This window comes from Nelumbo nucifera, chromosome 3 (assembly GCF_055504915.1).
Source record: "Nelumbo nucifera cultivar China Antique chromosome 3, China Antique-T2T, whole genome shotgun sequence".
Taxonomy (NCBI): domain Eukaryota; kingdom Viridiplantae; phylum Streptophyta; class Magnoliopsida; order Proteales; family Nelumbonaceae; genus Nelumbo; species Nelumbo nucifera.
Window position 1 is genome coordinate 108,277,181 of NC_142651.1, and position 22,810 is coordinate 108,299,990.

At 38.0% G+C, this 22,810-nt stretch overlaps 1 protein-coding gene across 4 annotated transcripts in view; it reads right to left on the minus strand.

The window, feature by feature from the left end:
• Nucleotides 1-936: 936 nt before the first annotated feature.
• Nucleotides 937-22,810, minus strand: part of LOC104607050 (Rab5-interacting family protein) — a 31,091-nt gene continuing 9,217 nt past the window's right edge. For 2 of the 4 annotated variants that reach the window (XM_088901659.1, XM_088901660.1), the window contains exons 3-6: nt 19,756-19,879; nt 13,575-13,770; nt 1,671-1,690; nt 937-1,231 (exon numbers count right to left, since the gene is read on the minus strand). In XM_088901659.1, the coding sequence (XP_088757785.1) occupies nt 1,201-1,231; nt 1,671-1,690; nt 13,575-13,770; nt 19,756-19,871 (363 nt within the window). In that variant the 5' untranslated portion in view covers nt 19,872-19,879 and the 3' untranslated portion in view covers nt 937-1,200. Of the gene's footprint in view, nt 1,232-1,670; nt 1,691-13,574; nt 13,771-19,755; nt 19,895-22,810 lie in introns of all 4 variants that reach the window. The other 2 variants (XM_010272538.3, XM_010272537.3) reach the window with 2 other exon arrangements.

The window sequence follows — 22,810 nt, forward strand, 5'->3', positions numbered from 1 at the left end:
ATCTTATGTTAATATGTTATTACTTATTATGTTGGCTTAATGGTAGTTGTTTAATTAGTAAATTACTATTTCAATATTAGGTGCCATGTGTCAATTGTCAATGCCATCACTCAAAGACATTAATTAGTTTCTTAAATTTCTTTTTCTAAACACGATTTCCCTCTTTCACTTTGTATGTCTATGAGACCTTGACGTTTCAAATTCTTTTAATTTGAATGCCATTATGACAAATTGGCAACATTAATTAAGGAAACCCAAAGGCCAAACCACCAAAAACCCAAAAGTCCAAAGCGAGTGAAAACTTATTATGACAAGTTGGCAACACTGCTTAAGGAAACCCAAAACGAGCAAAAACTCATTAGGCTGATTAAATTTTAATCTGGGGCTTTGGCCTTTGGGCTGATTAACCAATTCAAGTTTGGCCCGAACCCAGACCCAACCCAAGTGCCTAAAGTTTTAGTGCGGGCTGGACTTGGATTGAATAATTCGAGCTTGACCTTGGGCTCGAGCTTTAGGTCCAATTCTTAGGGTTGGGCCTGGGTTGAGCTAAAACCCGGCCCATCCCGCCCGACTTGCACCCCAGGGGCATCGATGGCGTTTATAAAAATAAACGTTCTGTACAATTGTCTTAAAAAACGTGACAATCTGCTTTATCATTTTATACTATTTTTTTACGCAGCGCCATTAGCGCCATTGCAATATAAGCCAAACAGTAAAAAACGGTCTTTGAAAATGAAAAACATCAGATTTGGCATTTTTTTTTTTGATAAACGGCTCTCACGATTTTCGAGAACGAGAGAGTGTATCTGATAAACGACTCAACCAAATAACTTTTTTTAGCGTTTTTTTGTTAAATGCATCTATGATGCAGCACCGTTGCTCCGAAAAGCTATATCAATACCAAACACCATCTTAATGAATAAAGTTCTTAATCAATTTAAGGAAAAGCCAATATACTATGGATTTTGAAATAATCAGAATATAATTCCAAAGTTGTAAAAAGAAAGCAAAATCCGGAGAGTACAAAGACTGCTCCCAACCATCAAAGTACTCTGAAAAGTAAACCACAGAAAGGTCTTAGAAGGCACCATCCTTCCCGCACTGGTGGTAAGGGAAGCAGATCATGGCAGGCAGTAACAACAACAGGGTTCAATCATCATCATCATCAGTGTGTGGTTCCTTTCTATTGCAGATGCTCCCTTAGAATATATGGACAATGTCATATGCAAAACTTGGTGCATTAAGGAAAATCAATAGAGCATTAATTTTCAGAAGTAGGGTAAGGAGAAAGAAGAAATAAGAATTATATGATCGAGTCCCACCCAGTAGTTGAGGACCATGAACAAAATTAACTCTGCCATCCACCCATGAAAATTCTGATTGAGTGAGTAGTCCAATAAATGAGAAGCCATTTTGCCAATTGGATAACAGGTGGGCTATGGAGTTGCACTGAATGGTAAAGCATCAACCTCTTATTCCAATATTTCAATAACAGGTTGATTTAGCATACCTTTTCAGTAGAGGCATATCCCAAATCCTATTTTGATTAAAGTAGTTTCATTATCAATGAGTAAAATTGTTAGTATTACTCTTGATTCTGATATGTTATTTAACATAATGAACTATCATCTTTTTAAGACCAAACTACCTTTGAATTATGTTAAGGATACGTCCAGAACAAAACGTATGACTGCAAACATACAAAGATAATGTCAGTTCGATAGAACTATTATAATTGTAGCAATACCAATAAAGAAAACCTCAACAACCTTGAAAAGTACCAGCAACTTTAAAATGGCCAGACATACATGCAAGAGAGAGAGAGAACAAAAAAAATGCCAATGCACTTGCAAACAAATACAAAGTAACTCTTAACAATTCTTAACACAAGATTTCAACCTCCCCCCCATGCTTGGAGAGTACAAACAAACTTTGGGTGGGGAAGAATCATCATCATCATGCCATATCCCAACTATATGGGGTTTGCTCTTTTTGTGGGGAAGAATACAAACTAGAATTCAGTTTCATAAAGATTGCACATCATTCATTGTAGCTGTTAATAGTTTTGACAACAGAATGACTTCTCAGATATATAACTAGATTAGCAATTGACAACCAAAAAATGATGTGGTGAATATGCTCAAGGCAGTGTGTACTCTCAAAAAGACCAAGAACATTAATTTCTTTATGTTGATGTAGCATGATCAAGGGCATGATTTAGTTGATTGTTAGCCAGGAAATCATTTGAACACGAAACCATTATGAAGGACCCTTTCTTCTAAGCAAACTGTAAGACATGAAAATCTCTTATCAACTGTTGCATCTGGAATAGAAGAAGATGCAATGTGAGAATTCTCAAAGAGGTGACATTCTGGAAGGACACCATGAGAAAATCCTCATTTTCCATCTGAACACCTCCTGGTGCTTCATCCATTGGTAAGAAAATCACCCGTTGAAGACTTGAAGCGTTTTTTTCCCAGCAGAGTGAATTTTCTAGTCATTTTGTTTGCAAGAAACCATACCAAGAAATGCATTCATTCTTGGGAAAAAACCATACAATTCATGAAGAATCACATGGAAAATGAGTACAAACAGCTTAGAGCTGACAATTGTTGTGTTATGGACGAAAATAATATCAGTACAAATCTTTCTAAGGGCATGGCAGACCCAGTCTAAACCATTTTTCTGCATCCCTTCCCCAGTTAGCATATTAGCAAGGCTGTCAGTCCTAGGTATCCACAAGAACGAGTGATTCATATTTCCAACAAGCCATCACTAGCAAGAAGTATAGCTTTCTCACAAACCCTGTCCGTGATCTTTTCCCATAATCCTAATGAATTTCCTTCGATCTCTAAGACTTTCTTAAGAAAGCATTTGATGTCTAGAACCTAATCAGGAAGAGCAAGCTTGGAGTCATTGGGAGTCTGGATCTCACAGGATTTTAACAAAGTCAAAGGCAAATACTGATATTGCAGGCCAAAAATATCAAGGAAAATCATGTCAGTTTTCTAGTAAAAGTTTTAGAAATATGTTGTAAACCATATGCAAAAATCCACTTAGCCACTTCTCTCAGTTAATTTTTCTTGACAAATAAGCAGAACTGGAAGCAGTTTGATCTTTTTTCTCTTCCTTTTACTGAATCTATTCTTGCATCTTGAGAGACATACAAAAGTCATGAATATTGCCTCTCCTCTCCATGGAATACTCTCTTGGAATTTTAATCTCCAGAGACATCCCAAGAGTCCAATGGAAGTGGTCTACTCTTGGTCTTGGAATCCTGAAAAAGAAAGCCTCAATCCTATTTGTAGAGTTCATTCTGGAGTTTGGCCACCTGAGCCTCATTGACTTCCCATCATTTAATCGCCCATTTAGGAGGGATTTCATGCCATGTTTTTTCAAACTTTAACATTTTTTAGGCATGGAAAACTTAAGTCACAGTTGGTGAAAAACAGAGAGCTGGAACAAGTGTTTGTACAGCCACTTACCAGCTGTTTGCTCAACCAATATTAAAGCTTGGTCATTTCTCCTTTTTTTCATTTTAGAACTTTTCAACATAGACAATTATGCTCCTTACTCTTTCCTTTAGCTTCATCTTATTTAGTGGAAAATGTACTCAAATGCATTTCTAATACTCAACGAAGTCCTTTGGCTTCCATTTTTAAGCAGCTAGAATTAAACACCAACCCTCCCAAGTGGGACCAAAATCTCTTTACAAGTCTTTATAAACTTGTCTCCAGCCAATCAACATTTCCATTTGATATCACATGAAAGATGTCGGTCCCATTGTATGACAGTTTTTTATGCTCAATGAGTAGATAAACGAGGAAGCTTCACTAGATAGTCATTTCTGGAGTGTGTGGGGAAGGGGAAGCACTAGTTGCATTCCATGGTCCCAGAAGCTTTCCTATGTATGAGAGGAAGAACTTGACGTTCGGAGCTCCTTAGTAGCTTCTAGGGGTGCTCACGGTTCGGGTAACCGAACCATAGCCTTTTTTGTGAACCGAACCGGTAGTACCGTTTTTTGGAAAACCGGTAACCGGAACCGAACCGAAACCAGTTGGTTAACCGGTAGTACCGTTTAATGCATATTTATTAATTTATAATATATAAAATATATATATATATAATATACATAAATATATAGAAAATATATAGAAAAATATGTATATCGGTCAGTTCAGTTAACCGTCGGTTTTTTAAATTGGTTAACCAAAACCAAACCAGTACCTTCGGTTTTTTAAAAACACCAAACCAACCAGTTCGGTTTTGGTCGGTTCAGTTTTTCGGTTTTTTTTGCTCACCCCTAGTAGCTTCCTTTTTTTTTGAAGGTAAAGTATATATTTCAATAATAATCAAAAACCACATGCGCACTGAGGCTCTGTACAAGTGAATATATAGCCTTTCAGGCAGGCTTTACAGAAAGCAACCTTTTGTCAGAAAAAGTATCACACCAAATGTCATGCCAAAACTTAACTCTGATGTCGTTCCCTACCTTAAACTGTACTCTTGAGAATTGTAGAGAAGATGGGCCGAATGGCCCATAGGTTGTCTATCCTTTCATATGTTTATATTCTTTTCTGTAGTGGGCCTTATTCTGGGCCCATTCTTTCTATGTTATGTTCTTTTAATTTCTTGCCCAACTAAGGGCCTCTTTGTAAATTATTCAAGTTTAACTTAATAAAACAGTGTTAGGGGGTAAGAGGAGAGATTAAGGTTCAAATCTCTCTCTCTCTGAACCCTTATTGCTGCCATCTTCTTCTTCATCTTCTCTTCCTTAGAAGAAGTATTTTCTGCTGTTTTCTTTTGATTTCTGCATCTATCCTAAACAATCATCTATTCTCAAGGACTGTTTTTCTTCTTGGTATCAGAGCAGGCCTAAACTTGGCTTGGGCTCTCATGTAGGTGTTGTCCAGCCGACTACATGAGAGTTGTTCTAGGGCTGGGAGCTTCAGCTTGAGTCGCCTGATTCTTGGAGGTCATTGGAGATTGAAGAAGGTGCCCAAGATTCAAATCTCTTGGAGAGTGGTCCGGTGACCAGGAAGAATCAGAGAAAACAGGTCTGTTTCTGATTTAGAGCTTTAATCAGAGATTGTAAGTTGTGCTCAGTAGTTTCTGAGTTGCTTTTACTGTTCTGGACTGTTGAAGTGTTCGAAATTTCTTTGGAAACAGTACAGCTATTCGGCTGTTCTTTTAGTCTGGTTTAGCCCAGAAATTTCTGGGTTGGTTTCATAATTTTTCTGGACTGTCAAGTAGCTGAAATACCTCTGGAATCAATACTGTTGGTTATTGTTTCCCTTGAACTGTTTTTGGACCCCTGTACGGACTGTTCTTTGGGCTGTTTTTTATTTTTGACAGTGTGGTCTTCTCTACTGCCCATTCTGTGTTTGTAAAAAGGCCTCTTCACCAGTACGGACTGTTCTCTGCTCTTTTTGGGGTACTGTTTGGTCAGTACCTGGAATTAATGTTTAGAAAAGGAGCTTGGACTGGGTGCTCAGTGTTTGAAGGTTTTCTGATTTTATTTCTTGAAGGCCGAACCAAGTTGATTGGTGTCCCGTGTAGTCAACAAGGTGCTACTTCTGTTTCTGGTTCTCACAGCTTTCGGGTGTGACTCAGATTTGTGATACTGCTGCTTTGAGGCAGGTTTAACACTGTCTGTGTTCATCCTCATTCGGTGTTTTTTGTTTTGAAGTTGGTTGAAATCTTTTTGAAGTGTTTAAAGAGATGAACTCCTCAGAGATTGAAAACAAGAATGTTGCTGAATTTGGACAGGTTCCGGGAGCTTCTGTTGACTCTTTACTGACTGTGACCATAGTCAAGCTGGATGGAACTAATTATCTGGCATGGTCACAATCGGTAAAGATTCATATCTGTAGTAGAGGAAAGTGGGGTTTTATCTCCGGGAGCAAGAAGGCTTCCTCAGAAGATGATCCATCTTATGAGAAGTGGATGCAAGAGAATTATACTGTTATTGGGTGGCTTGTGAATTCAGTGCAGCCACAGATTAGCCAGCACTATTTGTGGATGAATTCAGCAAAGGAAATCTTGGATAGTGTTGCAAAAACCTATTCCCAAAAATTAAATGTGGCTAGAGCTTACAAGTTGAGAAGTGATGTGAAGAATTTAAGACAGGGGGAGAAACCTTTAGCCGTATACTTATCAACACTGAAGTCTTTGTGGCAAGAGATAGACTTGATAGAAGTTGTAACCTGGGACACCACTAATGATGCAGAGACCTACAGGAAGCTGGTTGAAAGAAACAGGGTGTTTGAGTTCTTAACCGGACTAAACCCAAAGTATGATATTACAAAACAAAATATTTTATCCAAGGAGAGTGTCTCACTGTCACAAGCATATGCATTGGTAAGTAGTGAAGAGAGCAGAAGGATTGTCTAGGTTCAAGGGGCTGGTCTAAGTGATCACTTTGCTAATATGGGAGTGAAACCCAAAGGAGTTGCAGGGACTTCTAGTGGCTCAGGGAAGAAAGAGGTTGTATGTGAGTACTGTAAAAGGCCAAAACACACTAAAGACAAGTGCTGGAAATTACATCCTGATCTTGTTCCTCTTCGGTTTCAGAAAAAGCATGATAGTAAAAGGGCAGGGAGTGCTAATGCGGCTGTTGGACCAAATTGTGACAAGTAACATACTGAAGAGATGACTGCTTGTGCACAGTTAGCAGCCATGAAAGTAGAATATGAGAAGTTTGGGAAGATGATCAGTCACCTAGAGGGTGTGACTTCTTCTTCCAACCCTTCAGGAAATCCAGCCTCTTCTGCATTTGCTCATTCAGGTATAAGGGCTTCTGCCAATCATGCAACCATTTCAGGTAATCTTAAGTTCCCTTGGATTATTGATTCAAGTGCTTCTGATCATATGACCAACCTTTCCACCTTGTTTGTTTCATATGATTTGCTTCCTGGACGTGACAAAATCACCCTAGCCGATGGTTCTCTTGCCTCTATCTTTGGCAAGGGAACCATCAAGGCTACAGATTCCTTGTTCCTACCTTTTTCCCTTCATGTACCTAGACTAAATACAAATTTGTTATCTATAAGTAGTCTAACTAAGTCATTAAACTGTTGTGTAACCTTCTTTCCTTCCTACTGTGTTTTTCAGGATCTGGAGTCTCGAAAGGTGATTGGGAGTGGCCATGAGGCGAATGGAATATACCTGCTTGATACTTCGGGATAGTGCCCTGAACAGCCTGGAAATGTTGCTTTTGGGTCTATATCTTCAGAGTCTATCAGCCGAGTTATGTTATGTCATTTTCGTTTGGGTCATCTTTCCTTTTTTGCATTGAGTCATTTATTCCTTGAACTGTTTAAGGGAATTAGTTTGTCCAGTCTTCATTGTAAGTCTTGTGAGTTGTCAAAGCATTGTAGAAACAATTATCCTTTGAGTAATAAAAGATCTTCTCCTTTTAATATTGTGCACTCTGATGTGTGGGGGCCTTACCGCTTACCCTCTATGGGTGGCTACAAATATTTTATCTTGTTCATTGATGATTTTTCTCGGTTTACTTGGATATTCCTGATGAAATCCCATGATGAAGTTCCCAGACTTGTGAGACAATTCCATGAATTTGTCCTAACCCAGTTTGATATCAGGATTAAAATTTTCAAATCTGACAATGCAAAAGAATATTTTGAGAAGGACTTATCCTGCTATCTCTCTGACATGGGGGTTATTCATCAAAGTTCTTGTGTTAGGACCCTAGAACAGAATGGAGTTGTTGAAAGGAAAAATAGGAATATTGTTGAAGTCGCAAGAAGTATCTTGTTTGCCTCACATGTTCCTACAAAGTTTTGGGGTGATGTTGTTCTCACTGCTACCTACCTTATAAACCGTATGCCATCCGGGGTCTTGGGGTTTAAGTCTCCTTTCAGTCTTCTTCATCCGGACAAGGAGCTTTTTTCTATTCCTCTTTGTGTCTTTGGCTGCACTTGCTATGTACATATTCCTAATGTCCAAAGACATAAATTTGAACCAAAAGCCCACAAGAGTATCTTCCTTGGTTATTCCCCCACACAGAAGGGTTATTGTTGCTTTGATCCAAAGACTGGTACTCGATATGTCACAATGGATGTCACCTTTGATGAGCTTTCTTCCTTTTATGGTTCCTCCATGGATGGACATTGTCCAAAGGGGGAGGATTTGTCACAGGTCTTTGCTCTTCCTCTTCCTGTCCCGGTTGAGTCTCTTACTAAGTCTCTTTCTTCTTCAAATGAATCAAAGGAGGATCAATCATTCCACTCTCCCTGTCCTAGTGTTCCTCCCCCTTTACCTCCTCGTCCTCTCTTTAATCCCAAGATGTATCAAAGGCAAAGATCTAGAAATGAACAGGTTGTTTCCCCTACAACACATGAGCCTCATGCACTACCAATTACAGATGAGACAACAGGTACTGTTTCAGCCCCTTTGGAGCCATCCTTCCCTGACCTTGATATTCCCATTGCTGTTAGGAAAGGAAAACGGAAGTATATTGCACATTGCATTTCCAAACACCTTTCTTATAGTCTACTTTCTCCTTCATACTTTGCCTATCTCTCTTCTGTTACCTCTAACCCTATTCCCAGGTCTGTGTCAGAAGTTCTTAATATTCCAGAATGGAGGGATGCTATGAGATCCGAAATTGATGCCCTGCACAAGAATGACACTTGGGAAGTGGTTGATTTTCCTGAAGGGAAGGATCCAGTTAGTTGTAAGTGGGTCTTTACCATCAAATATCATGCTGATGGCACCATTGAGAGGTACAAGGCTAGGCTGGTTGCAAAAGGCTATACACAGACATATGGGATTGATTATCTGGAGACCTTTGCACCTGTTGCCAAGATGACATCTGTGAGAGTTCTTCTATCTTTGGCTGCTCACTCTGACTGACCACTTTATCAATTGGATGTAAAGAATGCATTTCTGAATGGAGAATTACATGAGGAGGTTTATATGTCTCTTCCTCCAGGGATGTATAAAGCAGATATGAAAGGAAAGGTATGCAAGCTGAAGAGATCTCTTTATGGACTAAAACAGTCCCCTAGAGCATGGTTTGAGAGGTTTAGAACTGCCCTTGTTAACTTTGGCTATGTACAGACACAGTCTGATCATACTCTCTTTGTGAAGAGGAGTGGACTCTTGGCAGTATACCTAATTGTGTATGTTGATGATATTGTTGTGACTGGTAATAATGTTTCAGGAATTAATGATCTCAAATCTTTCCTCCATATAGAGTTTGAGATTAAAGATCTGGGGGAATAGAGATACTTCCTTGGCATAGAAGTTGCTAGATCCAATGATGGATTCTTATCTCCCAAAGGAAGTATGTTCTTGATTTTCTATCTGAAACAGGGAAGATGGGTGCTAGACCAGTTGCTACTCCTATTGATGAGTAATAAACTCTCTGCTTCAGATGGAACATTGTTAGAAGACAAAGGAGTCTTCCAGAGACTTCTTGGAAAACTTCTATATCTATGCATGACTCGGCCAGACATTGCATATGCTGTCAGTTGCATCAGCCAATTCATGCATGCTCCCCGAGACACTCATATGGCAGCAACAGAGTGAATCCTGTGTTATTTGAAGGGCTCCCCAGGAAAGGGAATTCTGTTTGCCAAGCATGGCCATATGAAACTTGAAGCCTATACTGATGCTGACTAGGCTGGAAACACTGATGACAGAAGATCTACTTCTGGATATTGCAGCTTGGTGGCTGGTAATATTGTTTCTTGGAGAAGCAAGAAACAATCTGTTGTTGCTCGATCTTCAGCAAAAGCAGAATACAGAGCCATGGCACATGGAGTTTCTGAACTATTGTGGTTAAAATCATTGATGGAGGAACTAGGGATTGAGCATGACAAGCCAATGATGTTATACTGTGATAATCAAGCCGCCATCAACATTGCTCACAACCCAGTGCAACATGACAGAACTAAGCATATTGAAGTTGATAGACACTTCATTCGAGAAAAAGTGGCTTCGGGTGAAGTATGTCTTCCTTTCATCACCTCTGAAGGACAGCTAGCAGATTTTCTCACCAAGGGCATTCCCAAGGCAAAACTTCAGCATGACACTGGCAAGTTTGGCATGATTGACATCTATGCTCAGCTTGAGGGGGAGTGTAGAGAAGATGGGCCGAATAGCCCATAGGTTGTCTATCCTTTCATATGTTTATATTCTTTTCTGTAGTGGGCCTTATTCTGGGCCCATTCTTTCTATGTTATGTTCTTTTAATTTCTTGCCCAACTAAGGGCCTCTTTGTAAATTATTCAAGTTTAACTTAATAAAACAGTGTTAGGGGGTAAGAAGAGAGATTAAGGTTCGAATCTCTCTCTCTCTGAACCCTTATTGCCGCCATCTTCTTCTTCATCTTCTCTTCCTTAGAAGAAGTATTTTCTGTTGTTTTCTTTTGATTTCTGCATCTATCCTAAACAGTCCTCTATTCTCAAGGACTGTTTTTCTTCTAGAATTTAGCTTGAACCTTTGTAATGCCTTTCCAAAGACTGCAACCATAGGAAGAAGTCACTTAATTAGAGTCCCCACCCAATTCACTTCTGCCATACTTGGCTTCAATCACTTACTTCCAGGGAACACCTTCTGAGAATTCAGTCACTTCATTATAGTCCCCACCCAGATCCTTGGTAGCACTGGAGGCTCTAAAACTGAGCTGGTGCATGCCCGTTTCAGTTAAAGCTTTGTTGGAGGAATGGCACATTTCTGGTTTGACCAAGAGAGGGAAAGTATGCTGGTCTGCCATTCCCTTGGCAATCCTGTGGGCTTTATGGTATGATGAACAATAGAATTTTTTAGCAGACAGCAACTTCTGAAGCCAAAGTCATCAGTTTGGCTTTAGGCGGTATTAGAAATTCGTGTTTAAAGATAATGTTTTTAAAGGCAATACTCCTGACTGTTCTTTTTCGAGGGTCGACTTTTTCCGAGGTCCTACTTGGCAGTTTCTCATACAATTTCTCATTCTACAGAGGACCTTATACTTTTGACTTAATACAATTATACTTTACCTTCTCTCAAAAAAAAAAAAAAAAACACAGAAGATGAATCACATTCTAGGTCATCATCTTCAAACTTGGTGTAGCCTCTTGCAGAGCAATTAGAAATGCATGCCAAGGCTTCATCAATGTTGATTGTTGGTGCTTGTCCTGCAAGAAGATAAATCTTGTGTGCTTGTTGGGAGTTCGGATAGAGCAAGAGCTGGGATGACATCCCTTCTGCTGTACAAATTATCTTCAAGAAAGTGGATTTTGTTGTTCACATTGTGGTTGAGGGAGATGTTTTCATGATATTCAGTGAAGATTTGAAAGGTTCATCTGTTTCTTATAGAACTTCACTTAATCACATTGAAACAGCCTAAAGCTGCTTCATATTCAGCACCTCTCATATCTTTCCAGGATCAAAGTTGTTAAGTTGTTGAGGGAAATGTAATGTGCCTACATATAAACCCTCCTATGAAAGAAAACTCCATCCTCAACAGGGATAGGTTTGGAGAATCAACATCTTCACTGTAAATGAAGGATGTTGGGATGGTAAAGATGGAGAAAATAATGATGTGGAGGCAAGGTTATCTAGGGTCAGGGATGAAGCTACTTGGGCCACCCAAAACATGCCTTTAATTTCAGTACAAATAATCTCAATTAAGATAAAAGTTTCATCTAAAAGGAGGTTTGGACACCATGACAAGATCACTTTCAGATCCCAATATGAATGTTGGGCTGAATAGGGTGCTTGCATGTTTCAAGTTACTGGGGGCACCCAAAACATGCCTTTAATTTCAGTACAAATAATCTCAATTAAGATAATGATGTGGAGGCAAGGTTATCTAGGGTCAGGAATGAAGCTACTGGGGCCACCCAAAACATGCCTTTAATTTCAGTACAAATAATCTCAATTAAGATAAAAGTTTCATCTAAAAGGAGGTTTGGACACCATGACAAGATCACTTTCAGATCCCAATATGAATGTTGGGCTGAATAGGGTGCTTGCATGTTTCAAGTTTAGACTTTGGATCCGATCAATTGCTGTTGAGCCTAGAAAGGAGGAAAAGTAAACCATTTCTTAAATCCTACACAAAGGTTCTTACAATGTAGAGAGACTGGGCTGGATGGGCCTCAATTGTTATTCTTTTTAGGGAAATTGTCTAAAAACTCACCATGAGTTTTCAACATTTCTCTTAAACTCACCACAACTTTTCAAAATGTCTAAAACTCACCGTGTCAGTAAGTTTTACTTTTCCAAAACTCACCTTCCGTTAGTGCACCGTTAATACTTCTTAACAGAGGTGTCCATGTCAGCATAAATAACAATTTTCATGACCAAATTAGTTAGAGGAAAAATGGTCTTTTTCAGTTTTCTTTTTTCTTTTTTTTTTGCATTTTTAGTGTTTTGTTATAATTTCCAATGTTTTTTATAATTCCTGTTTTTTTTACATTTTTCTATTTTCTACAATCTATAAATGTTCCTGTATTTTTGTTATTTATTTACAATTTCTGTGTTTTTCTATAATTTTTGGTTTTTTTCTACAATTTTTATTTTCTGATTTTTTTCAATTTATATAGTTTCTATAATTTGAAAATAATTTTTTATTTTGTTTGCAATTTCTATAGATTTTTATGTTTTTTGTAATTTCTATGTTTTTATGTATTTTATATTTGAAAATATTTTTTTGAACTTTTTTCCTTTTTTCATGTCTAAATATTAAAATGGTAATATACTAACACCCGCTAATTTATTTTGTATATATTACTAACACCCACTAATTTATTTTGGATATATTTTATATTTTTCACCCGTTAGTCTCTTTAACCTCAAGTTAGTGACATGGTGAGTTTTAGACATTTTGAAAAGTTGTGGTGAGTTTAAGAGAAATGCTGAAAACTCATGGTGAGTTTTAGACAATTTCCCTTCTTTTTATTCTTTTATTAGGTCCTCTTGTAGCTTAGTGGGCCTCATTGTTATGGGCCTGCCATTAGTTATTCTTTATGGTGTTTAAGTTAGCTGCCCTACTGAGGGCATCTATGTATTTGCCCCTTTATTTCATATTAGATCTAATAAAAGAATTTAGGGGACTAGATAGAGGATCGATTAACTCTCTTCTCCATCTCCCTCTTCTCTTTCTCCGAGCTTGTTTCTTTCATTCTTCTCTTCAGTTTTTTGTCAATTATTACTTGTTTTGGTTCAGCTCTAATTGCCTCTTACAAGAATTTAGATACAACGTGCAATGTGAGGGTGAAGATTTGGAGGGAATATTGTTCTGAGTCTTGAATGTTAAATATCACTCTGTTTGAACAAGTTTGTTTATTGAATGAAATAAAAACCACTCCCAATCCCAATGATGAGAATGCCATGCAGGACTGGACTTCAACAAGATAGATGTGTTACTTTTTGCAGTCAATTAAATCATGGGGGGGATGCGGTGCATACTAAATACCACAATATATAAATGTACCAACAAAAGCTACAATTTTTATCAGTAAACAAAAGCTAAATATTATATAACAATGGTTAAAAAAAGGATACAATAAATAACAACCTAAAAGTTAATCACAACTCCCATTAAAAAGAGCCATACATACCAAAAGCCCGCCAAGAAACCCATCAAGTAGGAGTCTATTCCAGCAATCAAAGTATGAATGAATGGAGAATTTTGCCTTTGCTGCAAGTCCCAGAGAAGTAATGGCCATGATAAGGAAATAGAAGACAAATCCAGTCAAGCCAGTATATCCCAAAATGCCAGCAATTACACCACCAATGATTGACAAAAATGTTCGACTGCAAACATAAATGGATTTAGGTTTTAGTAGAATAGGAAATGAAGAAAAATGTAGATGTAACGTCACTAAAGGTGAATAATGGCATGTTCAAAGATGCTACGAAAGAAAAACTATAAGATGCCCAACACAACTTAAAATACAATAACATACAAACTTTCCAAATAAAAATAATATAGGTGACATGAAAAGTAACAAATACCATTACAACTTGAAGCACAAGGATGTCCATGCCTTTTCTGGTTTTTTGAATTTTTCTATTTTTAAAATTGAACAAAATAACTCAAGTAACCAATCAACTTTAAGACTTTTCCCATTATTTCTCCTCGTTAATTCATCATTAACTTTCTCTGCTCTTTCTCATAAACTCCTCCAATTATCTCTACTCATTAATCATGCCATAAACTCTTTCTCCTGCAATAACTCATGCCACTAATTCTCTCTCCTCTCATTTACTCCATTAGATTTCTTAAAATTCATTAACTCTATCTATATCTATATCTATTTCAATTTAATTATAATTTTAAATCCATTAGATATATTTATATTTAGTCATAATTTTTTTTGAAAAGGTAATGTAGAATTTTATTGATGAGAGAAGATACAATACAACAGCAACCTAGTGGAAAAACACCAGGAAGACCACTATTTTACAAAGTCCAAATGGGATGAGATTCAAGAAACTGAAATACATTCTGGTTTTTAAAGTCTGAAATTACAGATAACCATGAAGCAAGTCTGTTGACAGCAGTCTTAAGCAGGTCTTCAGGGGCTTTAGTTTTGTTGCAGAAAACACGACTGTTCCTTTCAGACCACACAGAGACCAGGATAACTGCAGGAATTGTTTTCCAGACTAGCTTCCCTTTTTTACTCAGACCAGAAAGCTTCCAACTGCACAGCACCTCCTTGACAGACCAAGGCATAACCCAGCTGATGCCGGCTGACTTGATGAAGTGCTCCCATAGCTTAGCAGACATGGGGCAATGGATGCAAAGATGATCACCAGATTCTTGAACCAAGCCACAGTGCCACACAACCCACAGTTCAGATCAGGAATCTGAACCCCGCACCTAATCAAAGTAGTTTTTGAGTTTTGACAGACATTTGTCTAGAGCCAGCACCCAGACAAGAAAATTTGCCTTAGAGGGACTAGTAGAAACCCAAATCTGCTTACTAGGGAACCCCATATTAGAACCTTGACTTAGTTTTTCAGCATAGATTTGACTGAGAAGCAACCATCTCCACTCCACTTCCACTTCTATTCATCTTCCATATTAACAGAAATATGCTGATTTTGCAACAGCTGTAATAACTCCAGCAGCTGCTCCAGTTCCCAGTCATGGAGGTTCCTTCTAAAGAGGGGACACCAAACAGCACAACCATCCACCCACTCAAAAGAGTCAAGGACTGATGCATCAGGGCAGGAGGCACACTGACAGAGGTTAGGAATGACCTCAGCAAGGAGGCTGTTAAAGAGCCAGGGGTCCTTCCAGAATTTCAGCCTCTTACCATCTCCAACTTTATATTCCAGACCTTCTGAAAAAGAGGGGAAACCTTTCATAATACCCTTCCACAGGGAACAGCCCCACGTCTGAAGGGGGTCCAAGGATTTGCAGTTACCCCAGTCCACACCATATTTAGCAGCTAAAGAGATCTCCACCGTGCATCTCTTTCAGAGCCAAATCTCCAAATCCACTTACTTAGGAGGGCAGAATTAAAAGTCTTTAGTTTTCTTACTCCCAGCCCTCCTTTTACAGGCAAACAGACCTGATCCCAATTAACCAGGTGAATTTTCTTATCCTCTTCCCAACCCCTCCACAAAAAATTAAATTCTATCAAGTCATAATTTATAATATAATTAACATAATTACATTGAAATAGCTTAATATAATTATTATTTACTTCATAATAAAATAAAAAATTCCATTTACTTATAATTTATAACCCATGGTAGATTATTAGGTAAAATAACCTACCTTTTTTTATCAATGCTAAGTAACCTACTTCCATTTAAAAGATAATTAATTTTTAAGTTAATTAATCAAGTAAATTACATTTCAGAATAAATATTATTTACTTTACTCAATAATTATAAAAATTTGAAATATAAAATTGCATTTAATTATAATTATAACCCATTTAAATTCCATTTTAGACTTAAAATTATAATTTAAAATTCACTAATATATTTCTATTTAATTACAATTATTAACAAAAATGTATAACTATTAACAAATTTTAATTAATTATATATAAGAAAAATATCACATTTTAAAACTATCCGGTAAGAAAATTTAAAATTAATTACTACAAATAAAATATCATAAAAGTTATAATCCATTTACATTCCATTTGAAAATAATGAAAATTAATTAAACATAGTAAAATTAAATAAATTAATAAAAATTAATAAAATAAATTAAAAACTAATATCCATTCAAAATTCATTTAAAATTAATACAAAATTATCTAACAATAATAAAGTTAATAAATTTAAGAAATAGGTAAAAGTAATATAAAACAATACAAAGTTTGAAATTTGTTTTTTATAAACGCTTTTGAAATTTGTTTTCATTAATTTAATCCCATAGCAATGCTAATATTTTTTTTTTTTATCAGTAAAAAACTTTCATTAATAACAAAGAGATTAAGATACAATAGCTAAAGATTGCATAGGAAATTGCAATGTCTAGCAATCAGTTACAATTCTGCCCAGTACAATGAAAATCTACTTGCCCCTTGTTTTGCTAGGGTATCCGCCATCCCATTTGCATCCCTTTTAACCCAACCAAACTAAGAGTTGAACTTCCTTGCAAGTGTGTCAATTTCTCTGAAAATAAACTTGAGCTTCCAAGGTGTTGATGTGATGTTTTTGGCCCAAGAGATGACCAATAGAGAGTTTCCTTCAATTTCTAAGTCTATTGTTCCTATCTGCTCAGCCATCTTTAGACCTTGAAGTAGGGCAAGAGATTCAGCCTGTATCGAGTCACCATAACCTATTGGTCCAGAGTAGAGTGCCACCACCACACCCAGATAATTTCTAAACACACCCCCTATGCCTGCCCTTCCCAGGGTTGCCAAGAGAACTCCCATCGAAATTCAGTTTTAGTTTGTTCCATGCTGGTGGCTTCCATTCCATGCTTACAAGAACTTTGAGTACATCTGTTTGTGCTATTTCAGCCCAATTCCTTAGTATCTCATTCGTGGAGTAGTTTCTAAAAATCTCCATGGTCTTCACCCAATGTGCAGTTCTGATTTTTATGGCTTCAATAACTTCCTCCATTGTTTTGCTTTTTCCTGAAAAGATTCTTAGGTTTCTTTCCTCCCAAATAGTCCATATTGTAGCTGCTCTCACTGCCTTCCATATACATTTTCCCCTTTTCTTCCGTTGATACAGGAAAGAGGGGCTGAATAGATTTACCACATCCTGTGGGGGAGCCCATCTGCATCCAAAGAGAGAACAAACAACATTCCAAATACCAGAAGCAAAAGAGCAGGATAATAGCAAGTGGGTTAGAATTTCACCACATCCCAAACAAAGGACACACACATGAGGAGAGAGGCAATTGTTTGGCCTCCTTTTCTGTAGCACATCACAAGTGTTTACCTTCCCTATGAACACTTCCCAACAAAAAGCTTGTACTTTTGGAGGGATCGGTTTAGTCCAAATTTCTCTCACTGGGAAGTTCACCCCCATAGGGTTAATATGAGTGAGCAAACCAAAGAAAGATGCACAGGAAAATAAACCATCAGAAGTTGGAGACCACACTCTACAATCAGCTATAGATTGGTCTAAGTAGACCCTCTCAAGTGTTGAAATCAACAGCACTAGAGACTTACACTCATTTTCCCTCAACCCTCTTCTAAAGCCAAAATCCCAAGAGATCCCTGATTCTGAAAGCACACCAAACCTAGCAATAGGTTTGCTTTTATAGTTTGATAAAGAGTAGAGGTCTGGGAAATTGAACATAAGAGGCACATCCCCAACCCAAAGTAGGGCTGTTCATAAGAATGAACAACCCGACCAAACCGACCAACCCGGACCGACCCAACCCGAGTCGGCTGGGTTTTCATCAGTACCGGTCGGTTTCAGGTTGGGCAAATATATAAACCGATATATCGGGTCAGTTTCGGTTTTCTTGTGTGAAACCGAAACCAACCCGACCCGACCCGAATTAATCTTCTACTAGTTCGGTAGTTCCTAGTTTGAGTAGTTTCCTACTTAATTATAACTAGTCTTCTACTAGAACTAGAAGGCCCATTAGGCAATTACAATTAGAATAGGCAATCTATCCTAGTTTCTAACTTCCTCTAGTCTTTTACACCAAATAGGCAACCCATTAGGCAATTACAATTAGAATTCAATTAGGTGTCCTTTCATACAGGAGCAAAACCGAAACCGACCCAAACCAACCCAACCCGACTCAAACCGAACAGGTCAGTTTGGCCTATCAGTGGGTCGGTTTCAATTTCCACCTCAAGTAACCCGACCAGGTCGGGTCGGTTGGGAAAACCCCAATAAACCGATCCAACCCGACCCGTGAACACCCCTAACCCAAAGGTCTTCCCAGAATAAAACTTTGTTGCCACAACCAACATCAAACCTGATAAATTGAAGAAAAGTTGGATATACCTCAAAGATTGCCTTCCAAGGAGAGGATGGAGCTGCATTGAGGGCTAATTTTGCATCCCAACCGTTATCTGCATCACCATGTAAGCTTTTAATGACCCTATGCCACAACCTTTCTTCCTCACAAGGGAATCTCCTTAGCCATTTCCCTAGGAGGGCCTTGTTTCTCTTTATTAGGTTCCCTATACCTAATCCACCCTGGTCCTTAGGGTAACAAACTTGCTCCCATTTCACTAAATGATCTTTCTTTTCTTCACCTGGCTCCCACAAAAAGTCCCTCATAATCTTCTCCAATTTCCTAGCTATTTTCACTGGGATCTTAAAGGTGGAAAGGAAGTAAGTGGGAAGGTTTGCAAGGGTTGATTTTTCACTAATTTAAGTCTCTACTCTAGAAAAAACCAAGTTAATGTTTTTTTTTTATAATTGAAATAGTTTTATTAATCAGCAATAGACAATAGTACAAAGTCCCCAAGGAAAGGTACGAGTTGCAACCTCTTCGGGCTAGCTAAGTACAGATTTCCAAATTAATAACAACTTACATAGAAGCACAAAAAAGATCTTCCCTAGAAACCCCCTGTTTGGCTAAAGCATCAGCCAAAGAATTAGCAGACCTACTAACCCATTTTACCTCAACTCTCATATTGCTAGTTAACCACTTTACTTTTTTGATGAGATCTTTGTAGCCCCAAATGGTGGTATCCAAGTTTAGGAGCCACCTTGTTACCACCTAAGAGTCCCCTTCAACTAGGAGATGCTCCACCCCAAAAAAAAACCAGGTTAATGTTAACAAGGATAATCTAGCCTCTCTTCCACAGGCTAGTGCAAACAAGTACCATCTCCCCCATAGCATTTGAAGGAAATCCACCAACGCTCTTAATTAATTGTCCATTTTGAAAAAAAAAAAAACAATTAAACAAATAATTAAGCATAGTTCTTGGATCAACCCATGCATCATTTCTATCCCCTACTAATGAAATCTCATTAGCAACCAAAATCAATAAAACAATAAAGTAAACATAATAGAAACCAAACAAACAGAAATATTAAATGTAATATTTCAAAGATAGGTAGTAAGGCATGTGATTGTAGCATTGCTACTCAAACATGATTATTGCAATAGAAAGTTACCATATCCTGCAAAGTCCAGATGTGATACCCAAATTTGCAACTAGTAATATTACAATATTGCTCAAACTCTCATGTAATAGATGATTCAATGACTTCCACCTTTGAAAATACCTTCTCATGAAGCAGAGATAGGATATTCATGTAAAAGACAATTAGGCCTTTTATTTGAGTGGTAAAAGTAATAGCAACGAGAAAGGCATTAACACATATTGATGCATAAGTACAAACCTATAGTAGATTATTTTCATGTTATTTTGCAAGTTCTCAGCATTGAAGGTTGGTAAATCATTTGAAGAATCAGCAGTTTTTTTCTTGGAAGCCCCTGAATCTTCATGCCCCGCCATTACTTCTGCTTATCTGTGTATATCTAAGAAAACCAGTTAATATTAGTAAATAAATAAATAAATAATAAAACACTCATATGAATTAAATATTAACTAATTTGGATCAAGTGAAACCATAGCTAAAGTCTTTAAAAAATGGTATTTACGGTACATAAAAGATGATTAAGGGTCCGTTTGGTTCACAGCCGGAATCAGAATGGTCTATTCCCATAATCTGTTTGGTTCAGACAGGAACGGGAATGAAAATTGGAATCACCAGGAATGGGATTTCATTCCCAAGGGAGGGGGAGGGAATGGCGATGCCCTCAAATGAGGGAATGTCATTCCACCAGGAATGTGAACAGGATTCCGTTTCCACCCAACCAAACAGTTGGAATCGGAAAAGCCCATTTTGATTTTGATTCCAGACCCCTATTCCTGCAAACCAAATGGGGCCTAAATGATACATACATCCCACATAAGATTAGGTGCATTGGATAGATAAGATTTCCTGGTGGATCAAGTAGTAAGTCGGGATTTTTTTTGAAGAAGAAGTCGGGATAGTTGAAGTGTCCAACTCACTCAGTTTTTCTTGGGTGGAGAAAGCTTTGCCACAGCCACCTTTTCTAGGAAGGAAGAAGAAGATACAAGAGTTTGACTTGATGAAAGTGTCATGGATGCTAGGAGGAACCATGAAAATTTTGTGGTGGACATCTTAGTGTCTTTAGAGTGGTGTACTGAAGGCAGTGTTTTAAAAGCGCAAGGCACAAAAAAGGCACAAGGGTCAATTTGCGCCTGAGGTGCAAGGCGCAAGGCGAGGCGCTCGCCTTTTTGAAGCAAGGCACAAAAATACAAAAAAAGAGGCTAAAAATTAAAAAAAAAAATGTCAGAAATTTCAAAAAAAAATGCCAAAACAGCATTAAATTTTCAAAAGGTGCACGCCTGGGCTGAGGCGCACCAGGCGTGCACCTTTTGAAAGGGCTGCGCCTAGGACCTAGGTGAGGCGCATACCCTAAAATGCGCCTCGCCTATGCGCCTCAGGCACGCCTTTTAAATCACTAACTGAAGGTTTTGAGTCATGTAGCTCAACATGGGAAGACCAGCAGGGGTTGGAGGGAGATTGGGAAGGGATCCCCCTAGGATATTCTGAGGTTTGAAGAGAAGATGAAATGTAGAATTAGGGGTGGAAGGGGCAAGAATTGATGGCATTACTTTGTGTTTGAAGAGGGTCCAGTCCAGATTGATTAGACTATCACTGTGTTTTCTTTTGCTGAGGATGTGGTGTTGGTTCAATGCCTTTTTTTAAATTTCTGTTGAAGGGCTACAGAACTCAGTCCATCCCTCAACCCATAACCCCCCCAACGCAGGTGTAGGCGGGATTCGATCCCAAGTCTCCACTACGACCAGCAGGAGACCTTACCAACCAGCTGGTTGGCACCTTGCAGTTGGTTCAATGCTTTTTCAAAATAAGAGTTCAGTTGGGTAGTTTTTTAGAGGAAACTTCAACTTTTGGCTATGGTGGCAACCTGTGTTCTTGTATGCAAGTTTTCTGGGGCATCTGTATAATTATAAATCTTGGGATTGCTGCTGGTTTTGCTATGGGTGCAACTTATTAGCATGTGTTTTAAATCTTTTGATACACTCCATTCTCTATCTATGTATCATTTATTCCTTGTTTTAAGGTTTTAATTAGGGATATAAATAAACAAATAAAGATTTAAAATGACTGCAGTTGAATTGTTAATCTACTAGTTGACCTAATTGGTGCTTAGTTGTTCAAGGTGACTGCATCATGAGCATCAACCAACTAGTTAAGGATGCAGCTGGTCCAACCCTTGGCTGACTAGTCAATGGTTGGTTGGAGGTTTGACAACATTGAATTTCATATGAAATTGTTTTTAATGATACTTTTCATTACCTATCAAGAAAAAGATATGAAATTGTTCTATTAATTTGGTACTATATTAATGCATTATTTTTGAAACTATTGAAATTAATGGATTTAAAATACTTTTTTCTTATATAATTAACAGCGTTGATTTCATTCCAAGACAAGCCATACTATCCAAAAATCTAGACAGCATGAACCAATACAATAACCCAAAGGCTGCAAAGAATAGTTTAGAAAAGGATGACAAGTTAGGTGAGGATGGTTAGATAAGGATGTCATCCAAAACAAACTATACTACCCACAAAGCTAGACAGCATGAACCAATAACCCAAAGGCTGCAAAGGATAGTTAGATAAAGATTACAAGTTACTCCCCAATCCAGGCATTACCCGTAGAAGCTTTTCTGTGTTACCCTTAGTTAATGAATCTTCCAAAGCATTTCAGATCTAGGGATCCATCTGAATAAGCTGTCAGGTTGAGAATTAGAGCCTGCACCTGTATGGCAAAGTTTTTGCCTTAAGGGTACTGCCATCATTTTAGACTTTCATTGCAGGAGATTTAACGGAAGGGGTGTGTTTATATATTTATTTGAAAGGTAGCGAGGTTTTTGCAGGGACTAAAACACGGGAGGTTAAAGTAATTCATAGATTACCCAGGGAACCAAATATTTCTCTCTTGCTCTTTCTCCCTCTCCCTCTGGCAATGCACATGGTGCTGGTAGCAGATCCATACAGATCACATGATAACCAAAGGCTATCTATCTGTCTCTGCTTAACATAAAACTAGAGAAGATTTGAAATCCTATCTCTGCCATTTTTATCAGGTATGCTTCTCTCAAGTTCTCCCTCCAATTCCCCTTGTTTTGGAAAACACAATTTTGCCCATAACTCTTCAAATAACCTTATTTTTCTTCTCTCTTGCATTTTGAAGGCCCATTTCAGTCAATGGCTGCCACTCCTCTCCCACACCTGCACATTTTCCAGTGAAACTTCCCTCCCGGCGGCTCTTCTCCAAGGAACTGAAATCGGGTGTGCATTCTCCCTTTTTTCTTTGTTTTTGCTGTAATGCT